At 47.0% G+C, this 23,316-nt stretch overlaps 1 protein-coding gene across 2 annotated transcripts in view; it reads right to left on the bottom strand.

Moving 5' to 3' along the window:
* NPHP4 (nephrocystin 4) overlaps window positions 1-23,316 on the bottom strand; it is a 92,977-nt gene that overhangs the window by 6,982 nt on the left and 62,679 nt on the right. For both annotated transcript variants that reach the window (XM_033156571.1, XM_033156572.1), the window contains exons 16-27: window positions 22,868-23,058; window positions 19,304-19,464; window positions 17,524-17,704; window positions 10,388-10,516; window positions 5,133-5,344; window positions 4,552-4,778; window positions 3,189-3,375; window positions 2,851-2,940; window positions 2,001-2,157; window positions 1,376-1,461; window positions 703-788; window positions 26-197 (exon numbers count right to left, since the gene is read on the bottom strand). In XM_033156571.1, the coding sequence (XP_033012462.1) occupies window positions 26-197; window positions 703-788; window positions 1,376-1,461; window positions 2,001-2,157; window positions 2,851-2,940; window positions 3,189-3,375; window positions 4,552-4,778; window positions 5,133-5,344; window positions 10,388-10,516; window positions 17,524-17,704; window positions 19,304-19,464; window positions 22,868-23,058 (1,879 nt within the window). The remainder of the gene's footprint in view (window positions 1-25; window positions 198-702; window positions 789-1,375; window positions 1,462-2,000; window positions 2,158-2,850; window positions 2,941-3,188; window positions 3,376-4,551; window positions 4,779-5,132; window positions 5,345-10,387; window positions 10,517-17,523; window positions 17,705-19,303; window positions 19,465-22,867; window positions 23,059-23,316) is intronic.

The raw sequence follows: 23,316 nt of genomic DNA, 5'->3' as shown, positions 1-23,316 counted from the left end.
ACGGAGTCCCAGGGTCTGATCTTACCGTCAGTTCATGCGGGTGTGAGGTGTACGCTTTCACCTTCCGGATGGCTTGAGTCCCTCTGAGCACCAGTGAAAGGCGGGTCAGCTGCCCTGTTATGCAGCTAACATCCACCCGCTGCAAAGAATGGAGGTAGAATTGCCAGATCTGTGTCGGAGCAGCCAGCCAGGGGTCCCTGGAGTGACAAACGGAGCAACAGATGGTGCTTCACAGCCTTGTCAGAGTGAAAAATACTCGGGGAAGTGACGGCTCCAAAACTGTGAGCCGGGAAAGGAGGAAAATCCTCCCTCAAACCCACATGTGTGCATTCAATAAATTAAGCACCAGCCTCCCAGTTCCTGGGGAATGCTCACATGGCCTAGCAGGGCACAATCTATCCTGGTTTGTTTGTTTGTTTCCTTGTTATAAAACAAAAAGGAAAACATCCAAACAAAATGCAGTTCTATGCTCAGCTCTGGGCTTCTCCGAGTGGTTGAATGTTCCAGAGTCTGTATCCTTAAGGAGACAGAGCAGCATAGACTGCAGGGTGCCTTTTGATCTTTTAAAATTAATTTTTATTGCTTTGCTTCTTACCTGTTAAACAACAGCACACATACAAGCAAGCAAGCAAGGAAGGAACCCTCCACCCTTAGTAACTGATGCAGCACAGAATCTGAGTGCCGTCATGGTTTCCTACTTACGTGTAAATAGAAAGGAAGAACCTCTTGATCTGTGGACTTGGGCCCCCTGCGACTTTCAGAAAGACATCCTGAGGTTCGCCAGGACCCTGGGTGGGAAGACCAGATTGTGACGTATCAGACCTTACCCAGTAGTGTTGAATTGATTTCTGAATTAAAACCAGGTAGCAGGTTTTGGAACAAGGGAGACTGCCTTCAATCACTGATCTACACCAGGGGTGGTTAATGCGCAATTGTGCATCCCTTTAGATGCTGCTAGAGTAAGACTCCTGTCATCCCTGACTATTGGCTGGGCTGACTGGGGCTGATGGAAACTGGAAACCAGCAACATCTGGAGGGCTGCACTGCTAACCTCACCCTGGTCCACCCTGCCTGGCAGAAACTCTCCAGGGTGTTATACGGAGAGAGCCCTTTCCCATTGATGCTGGAGATTGATCCTGGGACCTTCATCACACAAGGAACGACCCAATGACATATAGCTCTCTTCCCTGAAGGCTCTGCTTTTTTGCATCTGGAAAAGTTAATTTATAATGTGTGCAAGACTCAGAGCTGTGCTGGAAGTTTCAGCACATTTACAGGGATTTGGGGAGCAGGAGCTCCCAAAGGGGTGGGGAAAAAACTAGCTAATCTTTGGTGGGTCGGAATAATTTTCAGTGATTTGTGGGGCATTCAGTACCATTTTCTTGGTTTCACAAACGATGTTTGGGTCACTGCAACGCACAAACATCTCTGGTTCTCCACCCGGCATACCCACTGGGGCACCTGGCAAGGACAAAAATGGATCGTGAGGTCTGATTATTTCCAAAAAAAAGCAGCATGAATAAAAATAATCTCTGCCGTCGCTCCTGCGGCATACCATGCAAAATCCTCCCACCTGCTGAATGCAATGTGTTCAACGTATTTATACTGCTAAGAGCACCCCACTGCCCAGACGGGAAATCAAGGGCTGAACTGGCGACCTCCTGCATTCCAAGCACATGCTCTACCCTTGAGCTAATGTTCTACCTCAGTACTGTACAGTACAGTATCACGGCAGACTACAGGGCCATTTAGCTCAGTACTGTCTGCACTGACTGGCAGTGGCTCTCCAGGACTTCAGACAAGGGTCTTCTTCAGCCCTACCCAGAGATCCCAATTGAAACTGGGACCTTCTGCATGCAAAGCAGGTGCCCTGGACTATGACCCTTTCCCATTGCATACATCCAGTATATCCAGCTTGGCCCTGGCAATGGCAGTGATTTTCAACATGCCGTTTCTCGTTCTGCACTTTCAGAGGGTGGGGCTGCCTGCAAAAGAGCTACCTGGAAGGGTGTGCCAAGGAGGCAAACGGATGGATTTCTTGAGAAAGGTGAGCTCCGGGTGATAGAAGCGGAACGTCTGATCCACCACGTGCGGCTGGGATTCCACATTCACACTGAGGATGGCAAGGAGCTTCCCGCCGCTTGCAGTGAAGGAGACCTGGGTGGAGGGAGAGGGAGAAAGTTAATGCCGTTTCCACAGGGCAGCGTGAATGGGGGTGACCGTGAGGGCCTGTCACTGCCTCTCACCCCGCCCTACCTTGCAGGATTGTTGCAAGGATTGCATGAGGTCGGGGGGGGGGGCGCGGGAGGGGAAAGAGCCACGTACACCACCTTGAGCGCCCTGGAGGGAAAGTTGCCTTTCGTAAAACAGGCTGAATCTTTATTGCACTGCTGAGGGATGGCTTGCCTAAGCCGCAATTAGCAAATGAGGAATTAATTCCTTAGGCTTGATATCCTTGTTACATCCCGTAAATGCAGAGAGCAGAAATAATCCTCAAGTAATTTCAGTACCATCACCTGTAATACTAATCAAGTCCTTTGTGTACCTTTAAAGAAATAATAAAATTGAGTGCCTTTTGGAAAACAGGCCGCATCTTTATTACAGAGCTGGGCAAGGTTTGGAGATCAAAAGGCACAGGGGTGGTAAGTTGGGGGGGGCAGGCAAGTCTGGAGCTGCCTGCACCCCAAGTCATTGCACACAGGCCCACCCCCAACAACACCCCGTCAACCTTCCTGCATGAGGAATGTACTGAGAGTGACAGAACCACCAAATCTGAAGAGGGAAGAGCACCCACAAGCCGACTGACTGGGTGCTGCCCAATCACTCTCCTTGTCAATTAGTGCAATTTACCCTGATGTGCTTTGTTTGTATGCCACAGGACTTCCAGGGGGCTGCGGAGTCCTCCTTGCCTTTGCTGAACATCAGCTCCGCGGGACCTTGCTGGGAATGAAAGAGAGGAGTTGGAGTGTGCTTCCCATTTTAACTCCCCCCCCTAAAAAAATAATAATCCTCCCACTGTCTTCTGGGTGTCTGATGTGTGTGAGCCATTATCCTGGTTTATATGCTGTGGAATTCATTCATTCTGCTATAGGCTTAAATGAGATTCCAGTGCTGCACCTTGTGTAAAGTTTCTCAAAAGCAAATATTTGGGAAGTATTTTAAAAAGCAAAGCACGGACGCCTCTCTACCTGCATGGTGGCAGCATGCTCCAGGGAGAAGGCCTGGTACTTGAAGGGGATGTGGACCGTCTCCTTGGGGCGCAGGTACACCTGAGGCGTGAGGTCGTCCTGCAGGTGAAACATGTCCTCCTCCAGAGGGGTGGTGGTTTGGGTCAGCTTCTTGAAGTGCCTCCATTCTCTAGTGTCCACAATGACACTGGAGGGAAAAACAAACCAAACAAATGCCAAACGTTTTTACTTCCAGGCGGGACTTCCAACCTCTTTGTTACCTGTGATCCATCTCAAAATCAAACTTTGGATTGCCACCTTTGACCCTGTGGCTGGGAGCCGATGTCTGTTGCAGCACGTGTGTCGGTTTCCTCGTGTATAGTGGAGGGAGAATTAATTTCACAGGAGCATAGAACTGTAGAGTTGGAAATGGAAGAATCACAACAGAAGTATTTACCTTTTAACTGGGGTTGGTGGCATTCATGTGCATGGAACCCCTTTATTATTGCCTGTAGGCAAATGAATGCTGCCCACTGGTTGGGGGGGGGAAGCAAAGCAAAGCTTTTGCAGGGCAGGGGGGGGGGTCAAAAATCTCCCTCCCTGAGGCAGGGTGGGGGTCAAAAATCTCCCTCCCTGAGATTGAGAACTGCAGCTCCCACTGGCAGAGATCCTACAGGGATGCAATAGCCTGTGTGTGCAGTGTGTGAACTAAACCTCCCTTCTACCCCCCAACTAATTAATATTTATTTAGAGCTTTTGCACCCTGCTTCCTAGACAAAAATGCTTCTGAAGTGGCTTACATATGATCAGTTAAAAGAAGACAGTCCCTGGCAACACAGGCTTAAAACCTAAAACAACAGCAACAACAACAACAACAACACAAGAACAGCACACGAGGGAAAAGGGACAGGGAGGGAAATCAATCTTGACCTGACTGCACACCTGGCGTTTTTCAAGGGACCCTGTTCCAATGGCCGAAAATGAAGGACACTTCAATATAAGAACATAAGGAGAACTCCTGCTGGATTAGGCAGCATCGTGCTCTACCAGGGCCAACCAGATGCCTCAATGGGAAGCCCGCAAGGAGGATCCAAGGACAAGAGTGCTCTCACAACCTGCGATTCCCAGCAATATGTTGTAAGGATTACTGAGCTAATGCACGTGAAGTGATCTTAGCACTTGAAATGCACCATAGATACACAAACGGAGATTAATGCCGAGCATTTTTATGATCCATTGTGTGTCTCCTGACAGTTTTGGCGTAATCCTTCTGGCCTTCAGAATACAGCCGCTTTTTCTCTCACAGCGATCTGGTTGGGGCCCAGAAAGCACAAAGAAGGGCATCGCCTACTTTTGCTCCCAACTGCTCCCCTGGGACTTCTACCTGAGCTCTGGGTTGTCCGTCTCTATGGTGACCGTGTGCTGGACATTATACGGGTTCTTCAGGGCAAACTCAAAGAACTCAGCCGTGCCAAATGTGGCGTAGAGGGTGTGACGGGTGGTAATGGCCTGGCTCAGCATGCTGGCGATGCTCTCGGCTTTGATTCGCTCCCGGTAGGCCTCGATGATCTGGAGGTCCCGGGAGTGCTGAATGCGATCCTCATGCCGTCCCTGTGAGGGAAGGAAAGGCTCAACTGGCTGAGTGGGCAGGGTGGCCTATGGGACGTAGCTCTTCCGTAGAAACTAACACAGCATCTTAAGAGTACTATGGAACATAAAGACCAAAGACAATTCTGAAACTGCATGGAACGTGTTTGTTACACACGACGCACATGGCAATGCCACCCACGGCTCTCTCTGGGACAATGTGTTCGGACAGCGGGTAGAAGACCACTGACTGTCTCCCACCTGACAGCTCAGCTCTAAGACCCTGTAGAGCTGCCATTACTTGGGAGTGAGTTGTACTTGGCTAAATGGGCCAAGGGTCCAGCTCAGAAGGCGGCCACGTGGGAGCCAGTCTCTCACCATGATGAGGCTGGTTTTCTTCGCAGCATCGCCCTCTTGGGACTCCCGCCTCCGGACCGACAGCATCCTCTCCAGTTTCCGCCTCCGGGTGACGCTGGCCTCACGGCTGCTGTGCTGGAACGTGGCGCTGACTTCGCGCAGGCGCGAGAAGAGCATGCCTGCCAGCTCGCTGTCCACATCAGCCAGTTTTTGTGCCTGGCACACGTTCCCAACTGGAAGAGACACACACACACAGAGAGAGAGGGGGGGTCATGATGGAAATGGGCAGATGGGATGAAGTAAAAGCCAATCACATCATTTCTCTGTCTTGATGCGCAGGAATTGCTTGTGGGATTGATACCTGCCTGAATGCCGCTTTTTAAATCTGTGGCATTTTCTGTTTCCTTAATAAGAAAAAAAAATACTCCTTCTTCCTTTTCTCCCTGCCCCCCCCCCCTCTTTCTTTTTTTACTGGGCAATAAAGATAAAAATGCAATTAAGACCATGGCTACCTCTGCCCTCCTTTCAAATTCCATTAGATCTCAAAATGAAAGGCTTCAAGTTTGGTTTTGAAGACAACGTTAATGAATTAGCTACACGTTACTCTGCTGAATGGTTGAGTATTAAGTTATTAATTTGAGGCTTTATCTCCCTGGATTGATTTCATTTGGGGGACCAATTTTCAACACACCAGTTGGCTACACTTTCATATTCTTCCGTTTCTTGTTTGATGTGGCTTTTTCTTTCCTTTGTGGTGGGAAATAGCTTTGCAAATAAAGTAATATGCTTTTTTATAGAGAGAGAAAAGACCATCAAAGGTAAAGCAGAAGGAGAACAAAGAGCTTTTAAAGCACAGATATGTAAGGAGCTGTCTTATGCTGCAACCATTAGCCAAAGAATCACGGAACTGTAGGGCAACCCCCTTTGCAATCTAGCTCAGTCTACACCAGGGGTGAGGAACTTTCCTCAGTCCAAGGGCCATGGAGAATCTTCTGGGGGCCACTTGCCAGCAGTGGGCTAGGCTAGAGGCAAAAGTAAGAGGAAGAATAGATGGGACTCTTTGTGCCCTTGTACTGTAACAGCTGGCTAAATTTCAGCCACACAAGAGTCAGAGGTCTCTAGACACACATCTCTCCACCAAGGCAAACAAGAGATACGGTCCCAGTTGACAATAAAATGTCCTTAAGAAAGGCACAGAGGTGGGGTGGGGAGAGTTCTAAGGGCCAGGCAGAAAAACCTGGAGGGCTGCATCCAGTTCTCAGGCAAAGTGTCTTGGGGCCAGCCCCGACAGTGGATGCACCTGGAGTTTCAAAAGCATAGCAAGCTGCCGTCTATTGGGTCACTCCATTTGTCCACCAAGTTATTGTCTACACTGAACTGGCGACTTCCTGCTACACTTTCATCCACCACCACAGCTAATCGATGAGAGCCAGTGTGGTGTAGCAGTTAAAGTGTCAGACTAAGATCTGGGAGACCAGGGTTTGAATCCCTGCTCGGCCATGGTGAAGCTCGCTGGGTGGCCTCGGGCCAGTCACTGCCTCTCGGCATAACCTACCTTGCAAGGTTGTTGTTGTGAGGAGGCGGAGAGCCAGGTATGGCACCTCGAGCAAGGAGGTTGAAAAAGGTGGGGTATAAATGCAGTAAAATAAAAGTAAGTAAATAATTGCTATGCCTTAAAGGGCTGCATGATCCATTGCAGAAGGCCCTAGTTTCAATCTCTGGCTGAAGGGCTGTCAGTCCAGAGAATCTTTCTGTGTGTGTGTGTGTGTGTGTGTGTGTGTCCCTCTCCTCCTCTCTCTCTCTGCCTGAGGGCTTGAATAGTTTTAATACATAGGCAGAGCTAGTCATGAAGGGCTGGTGGTCTTACTCAGTGTAAAGCATTTATGACAGCCTGGGGGGGGGGTTGGCGGGTCAAAAGGAAAGGTCCACTGGTCCCCTGGCGACTCCACCATTCAGGTTCCCAGACGAAATTCTTCATCTGACGTGGACTGCTGTACAACATTGCCTATTAGTCTGACTGCACGACTCTCTCTTTCTCTCTCTCTCTCTCTTTTTCTTTATAAATAGTAAGTCCTATTTGCAGGTTAGATGCCCTTAATTGGATGCTCAGTCCACCTTCTGTTCTCCCAGTCACGGCAGATCGGCTCAGGCAACCTTGGCAACAACAACAAATGAATCACAAAGCCCGGAGATACATCTAGACAAGACTGCTCCGAGGGAAGGGGATGTTTAAGGTGGGTGAATGCTACACAACCTGTGTAAGTGGAGCTGGTCCAAGGCTGGCTGACTCCAGAGGCCCTAAATATGTGCAGCAGGATCCCCTTTGCTTCTGGAGGTTGCATCCGGATAGATGCAGGTGTTACAAGAGCTCTTTTTGGAAACTAGCCCCTTCTAGGGCAGGCTCCCAGTTCACTATCCTTCCCACCCAGAATATCTTTCTTGTGGATCTTTTGGGGCACTGTCGCTAGCAGTTCCGAGTTCTCCCTATGGGTAACTCAGATACCGGTTGACAACCATATCTACTCCACTCTGACGTGTTTGGAAAGCTGTTTCAAGCGGCTTTAAGGCAATGCTATTCAGCTGTGGGGATCTTCGCTGCTATTACATATAGAAAGCCTGTGTGATGTAGCGGGTAGGTGTTGGACTAGGACGTGGGTTCAAATTCCCCCACTCAGCCATGGATCTCACTGGATGATCTTGGGCCAGTCGCTGCCTCTTAGTCTAGTCTACTTCACAGGGCTGTTGTGAGGATAAAAGGAGGAAAACTGTGCACACCACCTTGAGATCCTTGGAGGAAAAGGTGGGATATAAACATAATTAATAAATAACAAAAATAATTGTCCTATATCATTTGTTCTTTGAATTTTTCTTTCTTTGTTTCGGGGGCAGGGGCGCTATTTTATTCTGCTACAGCTGTTGCATATTTAAATAAAATATGTAGGCCATCTTTGGATGTGTGTATGTGTGTATAATATATATGGAGGGAGATGTATAAATGTTTTCTCTCTATACTACAGTTGCACTCATCTGTCATCACACTGACAGATGAGTGTGCAGAGCAAGGGAGTGGGTTGCGATGGTGGTACAAAAGTTTGGGGTGTTGGGAGAGCTGTCGGGCAATGAGGGGTGGTTTTCACAAGGGTTTTGGGTGTGAGCTGTGGAGGAGGGAGGTTGGGCAAACTGAGGAGTTGGGGGTTTGGGCAATCTGATGGAGGAAAGGGCTTTCGGTAAGACATAAAGAGGGGGTTGGAAATGGGGTGGTGGATAGGTGGGACTGGTGAGTGATGCAAGGAACAGCAGTCCAAAGTAAAGTGAAACAAGTAAAATAATCTGTTTCCCAAAAACAGATTGCAGGTAGTCTCTACCTGTGTGGCAGCAGTTGGCTAGAATAATACACCTCTGATTTTCTCTTCCCCCCCCAAAAAAAAATCCCCACAGTATTCAATGGCTGTGCCCACGAGAAGCTGCAGCAATGTTGCTGCTTGGCTTGGTCTGCTGCCCTCGCCAAGCCTCCAACCAAGATCTAATCAGATCACTCGACCCACCAGCACCCACCTTTAAAAGAGAGCCAGTGTTAAAAACAAAAAACCAGGGCCCCGCTACGAGGGTGAGCTTGGCCATTCTCAAAAGCAGCTCAGGTGCAGAGCAGCTGGTTGGTTTTCATCCAACTCTTTGGAGTTTTCTAATGATGATTTGGTACTTCTGCATGACTGTTTTCAATCCTGGCAGCTGCTTTGAGGGCCCACAGACGGGAAAAGCAGGGTAAATACAATAAATCAAGTCAAGCTGGCTTTTCGCTGAACACCTTGAACACAATCCCATGCTAGAAAGAAAACACGGCATAACTGAAGAGCTGCTTTAACTGCCAAGTTTGCACAGCCTCACCTGAGGCTTCTTCCCTGTGCGTTGAGGTTTCACATCTTGCATTTTCTGAGCTAGTCCCCGTAGCCCATTGCAAAGAGGAAACACATTCATGCATGAGGTACCAGCAAGCTAACAGATCCACATACCCTTAAGGGAACAAGTGGCCACCTACCCTCATCTTTTCAAAATAAACTCAAGGGTCTGGTCTTGGATATCGGACACAATTTCATCAGTAACTGGTCCACCCCTTTGCCTGACACTCCCTTAGCATTGTTACTTCTGGAAAGTGACCTGAATCCGAAAGATAAGCACAAAGCTCTTTTCTTGCTTTCACTGGTGGTGGCTTGGGTGGTCATTGCTCAACAATGGAAATCATGAAAAACGCTACCTAAAGTGGCATGGCTCAATATCATCTGGGAGAGAGCCCTGTCTGAATGTCTCACACAACACAGGTGAGGGGTGAAGCGAAGAAAGATCAGTGTGAGGGAGTGTGGTCTTAATTCCCTTCCACCTTTATTAGTATGGACTCAAAGTTCTTAGGCCTTCCACCCATACCTCACTTTAGAGGGGTTACAACTGCAGCTGGAAGCAACCCCCAAGAGTCATACAGTCTGGCCCCCTGCAATGCAAGGGAGAATATTGCAAGTCTAGAAGCAGAGCATAAAGTGTCGAAACAAATCCCTTCTGAGAACCCTTGGACACCAGGGGTTCCAATCTCTTTAAAGCTAAAGGAACCCTGACAAGTGTCCAGCTAAACTCCGCTTAAAGCTTCCAGGAAGGAGAGTCCACCACCTTCTGAGGGAGTCCATTCGATGGTTGAACAGCTCTTTTAGATCATAGAGTTGGGAGGGACCACAAGGGTGGTCTAATCCAACCACCTGCAATGCAGGAATCTTGTATTGTCAGAAAGCTCTTCTTAAGGTTTAGTTGGAATCTCCTTTCTTGCTATTTAAATCCGTTGGTTCAGGCCCTCCCCTTCGGAGCAATAGAAAACAAGTTTGCTCCATCCTATAATCAATAATCACATGAAACTGGTAATGAACCTTCTAAGATAATTTAATCATTTGCTGTTATCTAGTCTGATTGTGTATTCCATAACCTGTGTCTGTAACTGGATTCTGCTATGTATGTTTACTCAAAGCTGTTCGATTTTGTTTTCTTGAAATCAATAAAAATTATTAGAAAAAATAAAAATAAATAAACTCAATAAAGTTGAGGAGAGGAAGAAGACTCATCCACAAAGCCCTTAGCAGGCGGTCCACCCCACCCCTCCCTGCATCCACCTGCTTGGTGCATCACTCACTGTTTGGGGAAGGAGAAAGCGGTGGTCTCTCATCTTCCCCATTTCTGCTCACACCTGCCGCCTCAGCATAACCCAATAAGGAAAATTGAGAAATCAGAAGCCGACTTACCACTGTAAGCATTTGCAGACAGCAAGCTGCCCCCGTGGAAGCCACTGTTCCCGTCATGGGAAGAGATGATCCGAGAGCGAGAAGGTGGCAAAGAGACGGACTTCCTCTGCCTTTGTTCACACAGATGGCCTACAAAAGAAGATAAGGCAGAGACTCAGGGAGCACAGGCTCAGGGGATGAACACAGACCTCTCTATCAAACCCCGGGGGGGGGGTTCCACAGACCTCCTCCCTCCTCAAGCCACACACCCCACTGCCCCTGCTCTGCACTCTCCTCAAGTGCTTTTGTATAGCTTGAATGTTCCCCTGGAATGCAATCTTGCCTGGATGGCCTGTAATGAATGCAGGTGGAGAACTCCTCTAGTGGATTACAAACTGGTTAGGTTGTAGGAAGAAGAACAAGCATACTAAGCAGAGTCAGCACGGCTTCTGCAAAGGACCAATCCTGCCTCATGAACCTTCTCTGAGCATATGGATAGAGGTGATTCCGTTGATATAGTGTACTTGGGCTTTTTGAAAGGGTTTCACAAAGTCTCCTGTGAAAGCTTAGCCCTCAAAGAATAAGAGAATAGGTCACAAATTGGCTAAGCAACAGAAAGCATAGAGTAGGAATAAATGGATGATTTTCTAGATGCAGAGATGTTGAAAGTGGAGTCCCCCAAAGATCGCTATTAGGACCTGTGCTTTTTAACTTATTTTTAAACGATCTAGAGTTAGGCACGAGCAATGAGGTGACAAAGGCTACTGATGATACAGGATCACTGAAACAAAAAGGGATTGGGGAGAGCTCCAAAAGGACCTCTCCAAACTGAGTAAATGGGGAGGGGGGGGTAAGATGGCAAATGCAATTCCATGTAAACAAGTGCAAAGTGATGCAGTCACGGCTAAAATTAATAATAATAATATAATAATAATAATAATATAATAATAATAATTTCACCTATATGCTCATGGGGTCTGAACTGGTGATGAAAAGCTAGGAATGAGACCTCGGGGGTCACACTAGAGAGCTTGAAGATCTTGACCCAGTGTACAGCGGATGTGAAAAGGGCAAATCCCAGGCAAGGGATCATTAGGAAAGGAATTGAAAACAAAGCTACTACTATCATAAAGCCGTTATAGAAATCTACGGTGCAACCACATTTGGAATACTGTGTACTGTTCTGGTCACATCACCTCAAAAGTATATTACAGAGTTGGAAAAGGTTCAAAAAGGGCAACCAAGAAAATCAAAATGAGGAAAGGTGTTGGGGCTTTTTAGTTTAGAGAAAAGGTAAGTGGTGCATGACAGGAGTTTATAAAATTATGCATTGTCATAAGTAAACAGACACAAGTTTTTCTCTCTCCTTCATGAGACATGGACACCCATTGAAGCTGAAGCTTATAATATCTAGGGCAAATAACAGAACATCCTTCACACAGCACACACAGTTAAAACCAGTAAGTCCCTCCTGCTGGAGGAGGTGATGGCCACCACCCGGATGGCTTAAAAGAGGACTGGACAAATTCGTGGAGGACAAGCTGTCAGTGGCTACTAGCCTGATGGCTACACTCTGCCTCCACATTTGGAGGCAATAATGCTTCTGAATACCAGTTGATGGAAACCACAGGAGGGGAGAGGGCTCTTGTGCACGGGTCCTGCTTGCAGGCCATCTGTTTGGTCACCATGAGAACAAGATGTTGGCCTGTTCTAGCAGGCTCTTCTTATATGTTTGCAAAGCAGATCCGGAGAGGCATGTGCATTTTGAAGTGGCTAATTCCAGTCTTAAGATGTAGTATTCAGAACGTGCTTTTGGCTTGTTGGAGAGCTTTCTCTCTACCCTCCTCTCCTCCTCCTCCTCTTTTCCTCAGATCTTTCAAAGCCTCAAGCTAGGTTTGCTTTTTGGTGTTTCTTTAAGTTTTTTGTTTTTTTTACAAGAAGCACCAGAACAAGTACGCTACAGAAAACAAAGTCTACCTTCCCCGGAGCAATGTTAATAATGAAGGTGACTGAGCAAGCTTGGGTTTCTTTCCAGAAAGGAGCCTAACAGGAACCATCTGCAGAGGCACCAGAACAATTCTAAGCCCCCAAAGCACCCCCTCAAAGAATCAATTCCTTCCCCCTCGTGGCAGTTGCCTTATCTTATTTTGTACCTTTCTGACACTGAAGGGGAACTCAGTGGGATCTCCTTTGACTTTCGGAAATAAACACCTTGATGCATAATGGCAAGCTTATCCAGTCTCTTTGCAAGTCCGACAGCTCCTTTGATCTCTGACTCAACCTGCCAGCCAAAACTCTCTTTTTTAAAAAATAAAAAAGCCCCTCTCTCCCATCTAAACCCACAGCCCGTTCAGAAAAAAGAGAGTTATCAAAGGAGGCACCTTAAGGCTCTTTCTGCATAAGAGGGGCTTTGATTTGCAGTGTGCAGCGGAAGCCAGGATCCTCTGAAACAGGAGCAAGTGAGCGCCTTCATCCCTTGGATCCTCTGAAGGAAGCTTACGCTTCCTGGCTCCTTCAAGCGGTTCCTTCTTGATCTGTTCCTTCCAGATGCAGGAAGGTCCTTCTTTGAAGTCACAATTTCTACAGTCTCCATAGTTGCCACGGTGAAGTATTTACTTAATGTTAGTGGGGGGCATAGCTCAGTGGTTAGAGCACATGATCTGCACAGGTGAAGGGCACAACTCTGCCCTCCAAGAGAAGGGGCTGAGGAGGGATCGTTGTAGGGGTGCTGCCACCACCCACCACCTGCTGGCTGAGGAAGCTGCCTCGCTTTGCTTAATGGTACAACTCAAGCAACACAGTGGCAAAGATAATACAAACAATTATGACCTAGATGATATACATTATTTATCGAATTTATAAGGCAAAGACAAATCCTGACACAATGCCTCAGAAATTAACGAATTACTCCCACAAAAATGAACTTATAAAGTCTGGTTTCACCAGATTTTTCAAGTGCTTGCTTCTGTTTTTCTGCATATATATCACTGAAGAAGCCCGAAATTGCCAAGGGAGTGCGCTATCCACAAGCCCCAGTAAACAGGCCCCAACGGGGGTGTAGCGGTCTTGTAACTGGTTAGATTGCAAGGGCGAAACAGGTGCAGAACGCCGGCACCCTGTCTTTTTCATCAGCATCCCTCGGTTGTTGCGAACAACGAAGAAATTACCCGTTGTTGGAATCTTCATCAACTTATCTACAAACATCAGAAAACCCAAAAACAGAAGCAAGCACTTGAAAAATCTAACCAAATAAAATAAAAAATTCCTTCCAGTAGCACCTTAGAGACCAACTAAGTTTGTTCTTAGTATGAGCTTTCGTGTGCATGCACACTTCTTCAGATACCTTCTTCAGTATCTGAAGAAGTGTGCATGCACATGAAAGCTCATACAAAGAACAAACTTAGTTGGTCTCTATGGTGCTACTGGAAGGAATTTTTTATTTTATTTTGTTTTGACTATGGCAGACCACACGGCTACCCTACCTGTAACTTGAAAATCTAGTGAAACCAGACTTTACAAGTTCATTTTAGTGGGGGTAATTCGTTAATTTCTGAGGCATTGTGTCAGGATTTGTCTTTGCCTTATAAATTCGATAAATAATGTATATCATCTAGGTCATAATTGTTTGTATTATCTTCGCCACTATGTTGCTTGGGTTGTACCATTAGCTTTGCTGGCAGCACAGGTTGCATTTTTGTATCACTTTGCTTAATGGCAACACTGGCTCCAAATCTTTATAAAAAGCTCCCATTGGCACCAATTAAAGTAAAATCTAGTTTTGCTCGAAGAAATCAAAGTACAGGTGATCTGTGAACCGCAGAGCAGCAATTTAGAAAGTCCTGAGCAGGGCAAAGAAATGGCACCAAGCACGAACTAATTTGGGATGATGAGAGGGATGGTCAGGAGGGCTGGGACTGTGAGCAACGTCAAATCATCATGCCTTTCAATTATCTGAGGGAAAGAGCAGGATTTGGCCCGGGCCTTGCAAAGGAATCAATCTTTCCCTGGCCACAAGTATTCTGGTCCCTGCATAATCAGCAAGGCAAGAAGTGTCTCTATTACTGAGCCATCCAAACTCAGTCGTTCTCAGACAGCACGGGATCAGAGAACATTTTTTTTATCATCATCATTGTTGTCATCTCATGTGCCAGATCTTCAAAGAACAACAGAACCAACAAACCTGCTCTCCCCCCCCCCCCCCCGCTGCTTTCCCCAGATGAGATGATTGATTACTGAGAGGCCGGCAGTCTCCTGGACCAACACAATTCCAGTCACTCAAACAAATACACAAATTATAAACATTAAACTAGCCAAAAATGTTGTAGAGTGAAGGGGGTTCCTCCATGTCCCCTTTAGCTGCATACATAAATAAAGATGTAACAGTCCCTTGTAAATGTGTCCTTCCCTTTCAAACCTCTCACGAGCTTTGATTTGTCAGTCAATTTCCCTGCCAAAGCCAACTGCCATACTTCCGTCTCTACCAGGGTAGCGACTGGTGCTCCTTCCAGAAACTTCCAGTACCTCATTGCTACTGGTAGACTAGATGCCAACAACAACTGGCCAACAAGACGACTGAAATGCAAGATCAAGGAACAGGTAGCTGTGGAGTCGAAGAGGAGGAATGGGGCTCTGTGCCTATGCCAGGGACTTGCCAAGTCCCTTTTGAATCTCTCTCCACCATTAGATCATTTCCTTCCCTGGCCTTTGATTCATCTCTGGATTGATCATCGCAGCCCCTGTCCCTCCCCCACTCCTTGCTAAAGAGCTTATCACCCACTTGCAGGCAAAGTATGAAATGTCAATTTATGATACGGTAGAATGGAAGCTAATCTTTCTTCTGAAGATAAGATTTGGGGGGGGGTGGAAACACATGGAGTCACACCGCCTTTATTTTTTCTGCAGACAGATGAATTAAAGCACCTGCTACAAGGCCTGTGGCGCTAAGGCCCTTATAAGCCCGGATTTCTCGTCCTTCCAGGTACGGTTCTGTGCAGCTTCCAACGCCCCCAGCCTCCGTTTCCCATGTGTTGTGTTTTGTTGGCATCTAATTGAGTGTTGCCTTTTCCATATTGTCTGCTTTCAAAGCCGCCTTGGATTGCCCGCTTGTAAACAAGACTAAGCAGAATTAATGACCTGAGTATTTCCACCATGCCGCAACAACCCGATGTTATTACTGTTGTCGGGGCACAGGGGGGGATAATAAGCTTTCACAACGCAAGGTGCAAATCTTCTGCTTTCCTCCCCTTCCCTCTCCGAGGTGCTGGAAATCCTCCCTTAACAGCCAAAATGGTTGTTTTCCGTCAGCTGTGGAGCTGATGGCTGTGTCTCAGTAGGATGGGGTGCTAGGCCGTGGGGTCAGGTGGGGCAGGCACAGCCCTGTCAGAATCACAGCAGAGGTCCCTTCCTAGAAACACCCCTGGCAGGCTGTGATTGGTGGGGGTGGGTTTTGTCAGCACTCTATTACGTAAAAACAAAAACCAACCCCTCTGCCAGAGGGGGGTGCTGGAGAGGTTTGAGTTGATGATCTGCTCTGGGATTTTACTGCTGAACGATGCTTATCTGAACCCTGGCTGGGGCTAGAGGTGGACTATTTCTGGTCCATGTCACTTTGGGATCCCATGTAGCCCTGTTTCTGCATTTATCCGCAAATACTTTTTTAAAAAAAAACAACTGCAAAAAAATTGTTGTTGGTGTTACACTCAATTTGTTAACAACCTTCTAAACAAAGTCTCAATGTGATTTAACAATAAGGTGATTAAAAACAGTTAAAAACACAAAAACAGCTAATACTTTAAAAACAAGACTAAAGCCCTAAGAAGTGGACTCATTTTTCCAGCTCGGAAAGCCAGTCGGAACAAAAATGTTTTCAGAAAGTGCAGACTCTTTGACATATCTTGACAGGAATGCTGTTCCACGGGACAGGGCAGCTACACCAAAAGCCCTGCTCTTTTTGAGTTACTGCAGGGCAGGCTGTGGAGACCTTTGGAGCTTGCGGGATTCTCTCACAGACCACAGCAATCTACTTGGGTGTGTCTTTTAGTAATGTTTGTGCATTACATAGTCTAAGTCCTATTAAATAGGGTAAGGCAGTCTCTCAAGTAACCTGGTCCCAAACTATATGGGGACTTAAATGTTAGCACTGGCACCTTGAACATGGCCTAGCAGGGGACTGGCAGTCATTGCAAATCCTGCAAGTAAGAGTGTGATATTCTGCACCAGCGGCAGCCTCTGGACCAACACCACACAGCTTTGATAATTGGGGAGCTGAGCTGGAACATTTGGAAACTGCAACATCCAGTGGATAATCACGTTCTGATCTGTACGTTAGTCCAGAAGGTGTGAATCAAAGCAGTTTGTATCAGAATTGGCGGTGATTAAATTTCACAAGCATCCTTAGTTGAATGGGGAGCCCTGCCAGGAAGCCAGTGCTGCTTCCTGGCAAAAAGCCCTAGCCAAAAACATTCTAGCCCTAGCCACCCATGAGAGGAAAACCCAAGGAAAGGTTCCCTATCCATTCATGAGGCTCTACCAGGCATTTGTTGTCAATCCATTTCGAAGACCAGGCTACTCCAAAAGAAGAGAGGGGCATACATTCCTTGTGAGATGAAAACAGCCACACTATTTCTCTTACAACTGCATCACAAAGGTCATTTCTGCAAATCACGGCAAGCCACAAACCATAGTTTACTGTGAACAAGTGAATTGCGGCCAAACAAACCACAACCTCCCAGTTTGGCATTACATCAGGACCAGGGGCTGTGGTTTGCTAACGTCTGACAAAACGTGATCTGTAGCCAAGGTTTGCTCCTGGCTTACTGATCGTGGTTTGTTGGGGGTGAAAGAAACCATAGCCCCCTTTTCATATGAAATGCTAAAGTGTGGTTTGAAGTTTTGTTTCCCCCGTGGAACAAAGTGGATGAGATCAGCCCACTTATGGTAAAGCAATAACTAGGCGGGCGTGTTTTTACATGGGTTTGCTCTCGATTGGGAAGGGATATTTTGAGCCCTGTACGCCAGGATTAAACAAAATTGACCTGGGTGGATCTCCTTGGGAAAGAAATCCTGGGTACAGCTGAGTTCTGTTTTAATCTGAGGCTGAAGAGCCATAGGTTGCCCTGGAAACCCAATGGAAATGCCTGAACAAACAGGACTCTTACCGATGTTAGCCAGGCTCAGGTGGAGACGCCCTCGCACAACAGCATGAACTCCAATGGGCTTCACACCCCCGTGCTTGAGAATCTCCCCACTCATCACGGTTGTGTCCTGCTTGTATTCCATGGTGATAACCTCCAGCTCACGGTGGACTTGGACAGCTGTCCGGCCTTGGCGGAGCAAGTGCTGCAGAACAAGGAAAGTCTGTGTCTAATTGGCAGATCATTCAGGGGTGTGTGTGTGTGTGTGTTTTGGAGAGTGTGGACCCACACAGCAGGAAGCCAGTGTGGTGTAGTGGTTAAAGTGTCAGAACAGGACCAGGGGAACCAGGGTTCAAATCCCCCACTCAGCCATGAAGCTCACTGGAAGACCTTGGGACAGTCACTGCTTCACATGAATGTTGTGGGGATTAAATGAAAATGGGGGGGGGGAGAGAGAGATATGCCACCTTGAGCTCCTTGAAGAAAAAAAAGTGTGATATAAATTCAATAAATGAATAAATAAGAAGCCAATCCTCTTTTGAGTTGTCCTCTGAAATCAGTTATCAGACTGATTGGCAATAGGCATAATCCAAACTTTCTCAAGCTGGTGCCCTCTAGATGTTCTGGACTACAACTCCCATTGGACTCCTTATTTTTGCCTAGGATGTATATCTCCTTTCTGGGGATGCACTACAAATCCCAGCTTTTTTCAATCTAGGTCCCAACCTGAGAACATGGGGGTGCATTGTCATTAGCAGCCAACAACCACCAATGCTCTTTTTGTGTGTAAGATCTCCTAGCCACAAATAACCATAAGGAACATTTTGCAGATGCTGAAAACCATTGGGGGGGGGGGTGCTCTCAGATCCTCCTTGCAAGATCTGGTTAGCCACTGTGTAAAAAGGATGCTGGACATGATGGGCTCCTGGCCTGATCCGATTGGCTCCTCTTTCGTTCTTAACATAAGACACAGCCTTGCACTGAGTTAGGTCATTGGTCCATCTAGGTCACCCTTGTCTATGCCAGCTGTCCCCAATTTGGTGTTTTGGACTACAACTCCCATCAGCCCTAACCAGCAGGGCCATGATGCTGATGCTGATGGAAGCTGTGGTCTCAAATGACTGAAGCACACCAGGTTTGCAACAGCTGATATAATTCATAGGTTGTAGAATCAGTGGGAAATTTAAAAGGCCTAGTCATCTCTGAATACTCTAATTTCAGTATGTCTACTTTGAGTGAGACCCTGTCAACATATAACACTTGTGCTCAGAGACCTGCTAAAAGCATTTTTGTTTAGACAAAGCTACCCAGGCATGCAGGATGATGATATGGCTTTTAATCTGTCTTTAGCTTATTGCTGATTTTAATTACTACAGTCGTACCTTGGAAGTCGAATGAAATCCGTTCCGGAAGTCTGTTCAACTTCCAAAATGTTCAGAAACCCAAGCACAGCTTCTGATTGGCTGCAAGAAGCTCCTGCTGCCAATCGGAAGCTGCGGAAGCCCCGTCGGACGTTCAGCTTCCAAAAATAGTTCGCAAACCCGAAAGTCACTTCCGGGTTTGCGATGTTCAGGAGCCAAAACATTCGAGAACTAAGCTGTTCAAAAACCAAGGTACGGCTATATATTAATGTTTTAAATACCTGGGGGTGTTTTTACTGATAACTTTATTCTTTTTGTAAACTGCTTTGAAGTTTTTTTTTGGGGGGGGGTTACGCTCAAATGGTATATAAATTTTACGGAATTGGCTCAGAGTGGGGGGTTTCTCCCTCCCAAGAGTCAGTTCCAACTTAACAAATCCCCACCTTCAGCTTCACAGCAGCAGATCCGACGAGGAGCAATGAATCGCCATCCCACGCGTCTATTTGCAGGGTGTGCTCTGCCAGGTAACGGATAAACCACCGTTGCTCACCTGGCTTGAGGAAACCAGGATCCACCATATATTTCAGTTGGAAACCTGGGGAGCCTGCAGAGAAAGTTGCTGGTTACAGGTGTGTAAGACCCAAAGCTATCTATCTATCTATCTATCTATCTATCTATCTATATCCGCCGAGGGTATGAGCCATTCGACAGTAGAACACACTCCCTTGGGCAGGGGTGGGCTCAGAGACACATTCCATCCAGGAGAAGCACTCAAGGAGGGTGTGGAGCTGGGCAGGTGGGGGTGTAGAGACTAGGGGATGTCCTGAGGGCCTGCCAGGGACTGGGCAGAGGAGCAGTGGGGGAGACCGCCTCCCCAGCTTGACCCTTCCAGGGAGGAGGAAGAGGAAGACAGTTTAGATTTACAACAGGAGTTTGAAGGAGGTCAAAGCTCAGGGGCAGATGAGGGGGAAAGCTGGGAAATAATGGGAGAGGAGGAGTAAGCATCAGGGGGGCAACAGCTGATGGACACAGTGTCTTTAGAATACATTCCAGACCCCCCCCCCAGAACCCAGTGAGCCTTGAAAGTAGGAAAGCAAAGAGCTAAAAGACAGAGGGCACGTAACAGCACCCGTAGGAGAGACAATGAGAATGATGAATGAGGGAGTGGGAGAGATGGAGGGTGGAGATTCACTTGGGACAACGCCATTATCCAAGAGTCTGGATTCTATAGCCTCTCTCTGTAAATACTGATTAAAAAGAGGAGGGTAAGAAACATTCCCTTGTTTTTGTATGTTCCTGGGCAACCAGCTGGGAGTTGCTGGCAGCAGCCTGACAGGGCCAGATATAAAGGCTCCTGGGGCTACTCTCAGCCCCTGGATCTGAAACTTTCTATCCCTAGTCTAAATGGAATGGCAGTGGTTCTCTGGGGCTTTAAATGAGGACGGGACCTTCAGGAGGCAAAGTAGGTGTCCTGCTAATGCACTCTATTTAGTTGGAAAGCCACTACGGTATCTGTACTGCTCCTGTGTTGTGTTATGTTTTCTAACTTTCATTATGTTTCGTTTCTTGTTGAATTGTACTTTTTATGCTACATTAATTTTTCTTAAAAAGCTTTATAGAATAATAGAAACATAAAATCATAGAATCTCTAGATCTCTAGGGCTCATCTAGTCCAAACCCCTACAATGCAGGAATCACAGCTAATGATTTTTAAAAGAAGGAGAGAAGGGTGTGGCAGCACAATTCAGCAACAGAGTTGAAAAGGGAAAGAGGAGAAAGGAAGGGGCATCAGATCACAGTGAGGCCTTGTGCCTTCTTGACTAGGACAGCAATGGCATTTGTCAATGGATCCAGGGAGCAACTGAGGAGTGGAAGATGATGAGCAGTTCAGCTCCAACAAGAGGACCAACCCTTGAGAGACTTCCTTTTCAAAAGTCATCAGCAAATGAGGGGTCTGCTGCTGCTGTGTGGCTCCACTTTAATAAACAGAATGATCAAGCCTATTATGAAAGATCTGGCTAAGTAACTTTTAAAGTCACACTGGGAGTGTCCTATCCTGGCACAGAGCAGCATTTAATGTGTGTCTTTCCCCCTTTTTAATTTCCATTAACTGTTCCACGGGGGAGAGGGGTGGCTTTATGAACCAGAGACACTCAGCAGGGTACGGAACAGGACCGCCTCTCCCGGGACGAGGCTTTAATAAGACCAAAAAGCACTTTGCAGAGCGAAACAAGGTGGCTGAAGCTTGGCTGCTCGGATGCGTAGAACTCGAAATAAATAAAGAAAAATCTGCTTAGCTAACCGGCAAGTCAGCATTCTGGATTGCCAAATCTCAGCCCTGATGTTTACCAGTGCCTGACACTCCGTCCTAGTTCTACAAAGAGCAGATTATGTATACTGAACCTGTGTCTTAACTGTACTGCTACAGAATGAAAATGAGGCTTCTCATATCTGAATATTGGAAGTCTCCGCACAGTCCTGGTTGCCTCCCCTCAAAAACAATATTGCGGAGTCGAAAAAGGTTCAGAAAATAGCATCCAAAATGGTCGTAGGGGTGGAGTGACTCCCCTGTGAAGAAAGGTTATGAAACTTTGCACGGCATGGAGAGAATGGTGAGAGAGAAGTCTTTCTCCCTCCCTCATAACACTAGAAATTGTGGATATCCAAGGAAGATGAATGCTGGAAGATTCAGGCCAGATAAAAGAAAGGACTTCCTCATTCAGCAGACAGCTAAACTATGGAACTCCCTCCTTCAGAAGGCAGTGATGGCCACTAATCTGGATGGCTTTAAAAAAAGATTAGACAAATTCATGGATGAGAGGGCTATTGATGGCTACTAACAATGATGGCTATGTTCTACCTCCATGGTCAGAGGCAGCAATGCTTCTGAATACCAGTTGCTGGAAGCCACAAGAGGGGAGAGCGCTCTTGTGCTCAGGTCCTGCTTGTGGGGTTCCCCTGGGGCATCTTGGTCGGCCACTGTGAGAAACAGGATGCTGGACTAGATGGGCCTCTTCTGGCCTGGTCTAGAAGGCTCTTCCCAGGTTCTTACACTATTAAGTTCAAACACCCACTCAACCTCCATGTCTGTTTTCAAGAAGATCAGAAACACGGTGCTAAATGAACTGGGAATACAAGCATCTGGGAGACGGGAGAAAAACATGGTTTGCACATATGTCAATGACCTAATTCTCTAACCTGAAAACCAAAACTGTTTTAAAGGAGGAAAGGGAGAATTTACAATACACCAAGGCAGTATCTGAAGCGAAGCCTTTCAAAAGGTGGGCTTTACTAGCTACACTTCTGTTCTGAAGGAATGATGGCTCAACAGCATAGCAGATTCTAATTCTTGCTATCTGTGCTTGGAGTCGGTTGATATACGTGCCATTGACCTATTAAAAACTGGAGTTAACCTCACTTGCAGGTGTCCCTTCAGCTTCCACTTCCATCAGGCTCACGGCGGAAAGGAGAATTTTGCTGACTCGCAGCTTGAGACTTCATCCCTGGGGGATGCTGCAACAAGCTCGGAGCCAGCTCTGAGTGCTGCATTCTGAATTGGGAATGATCCTTCTTGGAGGGCCTCATTTTTCAAACTGAAGAGACAGCTGGATTCAAGTCTGCCTGGAATTCACACCCTCAACATGGTAGCCTCTCTCCCTCCCTCCCATCAGAAACAGAGAGATCTGAGTGATAGCTGTGGTGTTCAAGTGACTGTAGGAAAGGGTTAGAGATATTCCTTACTGACACACTGCAGGCCTAACTGCTATGACATCAGAGAGGGTCTTTGTCACTGTTTAAGTAAGCTGCTCTGATTCTAAAGGCATCTAAATACCATTGATGGAGCTTCTTGGCTCATAGGAAGAGAGAAGAAAGGTAGGAAGACATATCTAAGGAAGAGTGACAGACTAAGGAGGGATACTAGGGAAGGCAGCTGACTAAAGGCACCATGGGGAAGGACTGGAGGGTAGAAATAAGTTTCTGCCCATCTGTTCCCTCAGGGAACTTACCAAGGTTCAGGGTCCCATCTTCCTTGATTTGCACCAAGATGTGAGAAGATGAAATGAATGAAGCTGCCTTCGAGGTATCTGCATTGACCAGCTGCAACCGGGGAGTTGTGACCGGAGGGAAGCGGTAGAACTGGAAGGTGAAATAGATGGTTTTGGGCCACGTCTCGAAGGCTGTCCTGTCCTCTGCGGCCCTTGTTTAACAACAACCGAAAGGGACAGAAGACAATTAAATCCACTGAGATTAAATCCTGATGATTTAAATCCTTATGCCATGAGTCACCAATTCCCAGGGTGTGTGCTGGCCAGACCAAGGGCACCTCTCAAAGGATGGCTAGCTAATTCTTTGAAAAGCTAAAGGTTTTGGAGAGACAGGACCTGCCTTCCTACAGCAGAGGCTGCCTGCTCTGTCTCAGCATGAGTCACTGCTCTGACCTTGCCTGCCTCCAATC

Source organism: Lacerta agilis, chromosome 8 (genome assembly GCF_009819535.1).
Source record: "Lacerta agilis isolate rLacAgi1 chromosome 8, rLacAgi1.pri, whole genome shotgun sequence".
NCBI classification, from domain to species: domain Eukaryota; kingdom Metazoa; phylum Chordata; class Lepidosauria; order Squamata; family Lacertidae; genus Lacerta; species Lacerta agilis.
Note: the sequence above shows the minus strand (reverse complement) of the source record. Positions and strands in the feature narration are given on the sequence as shown.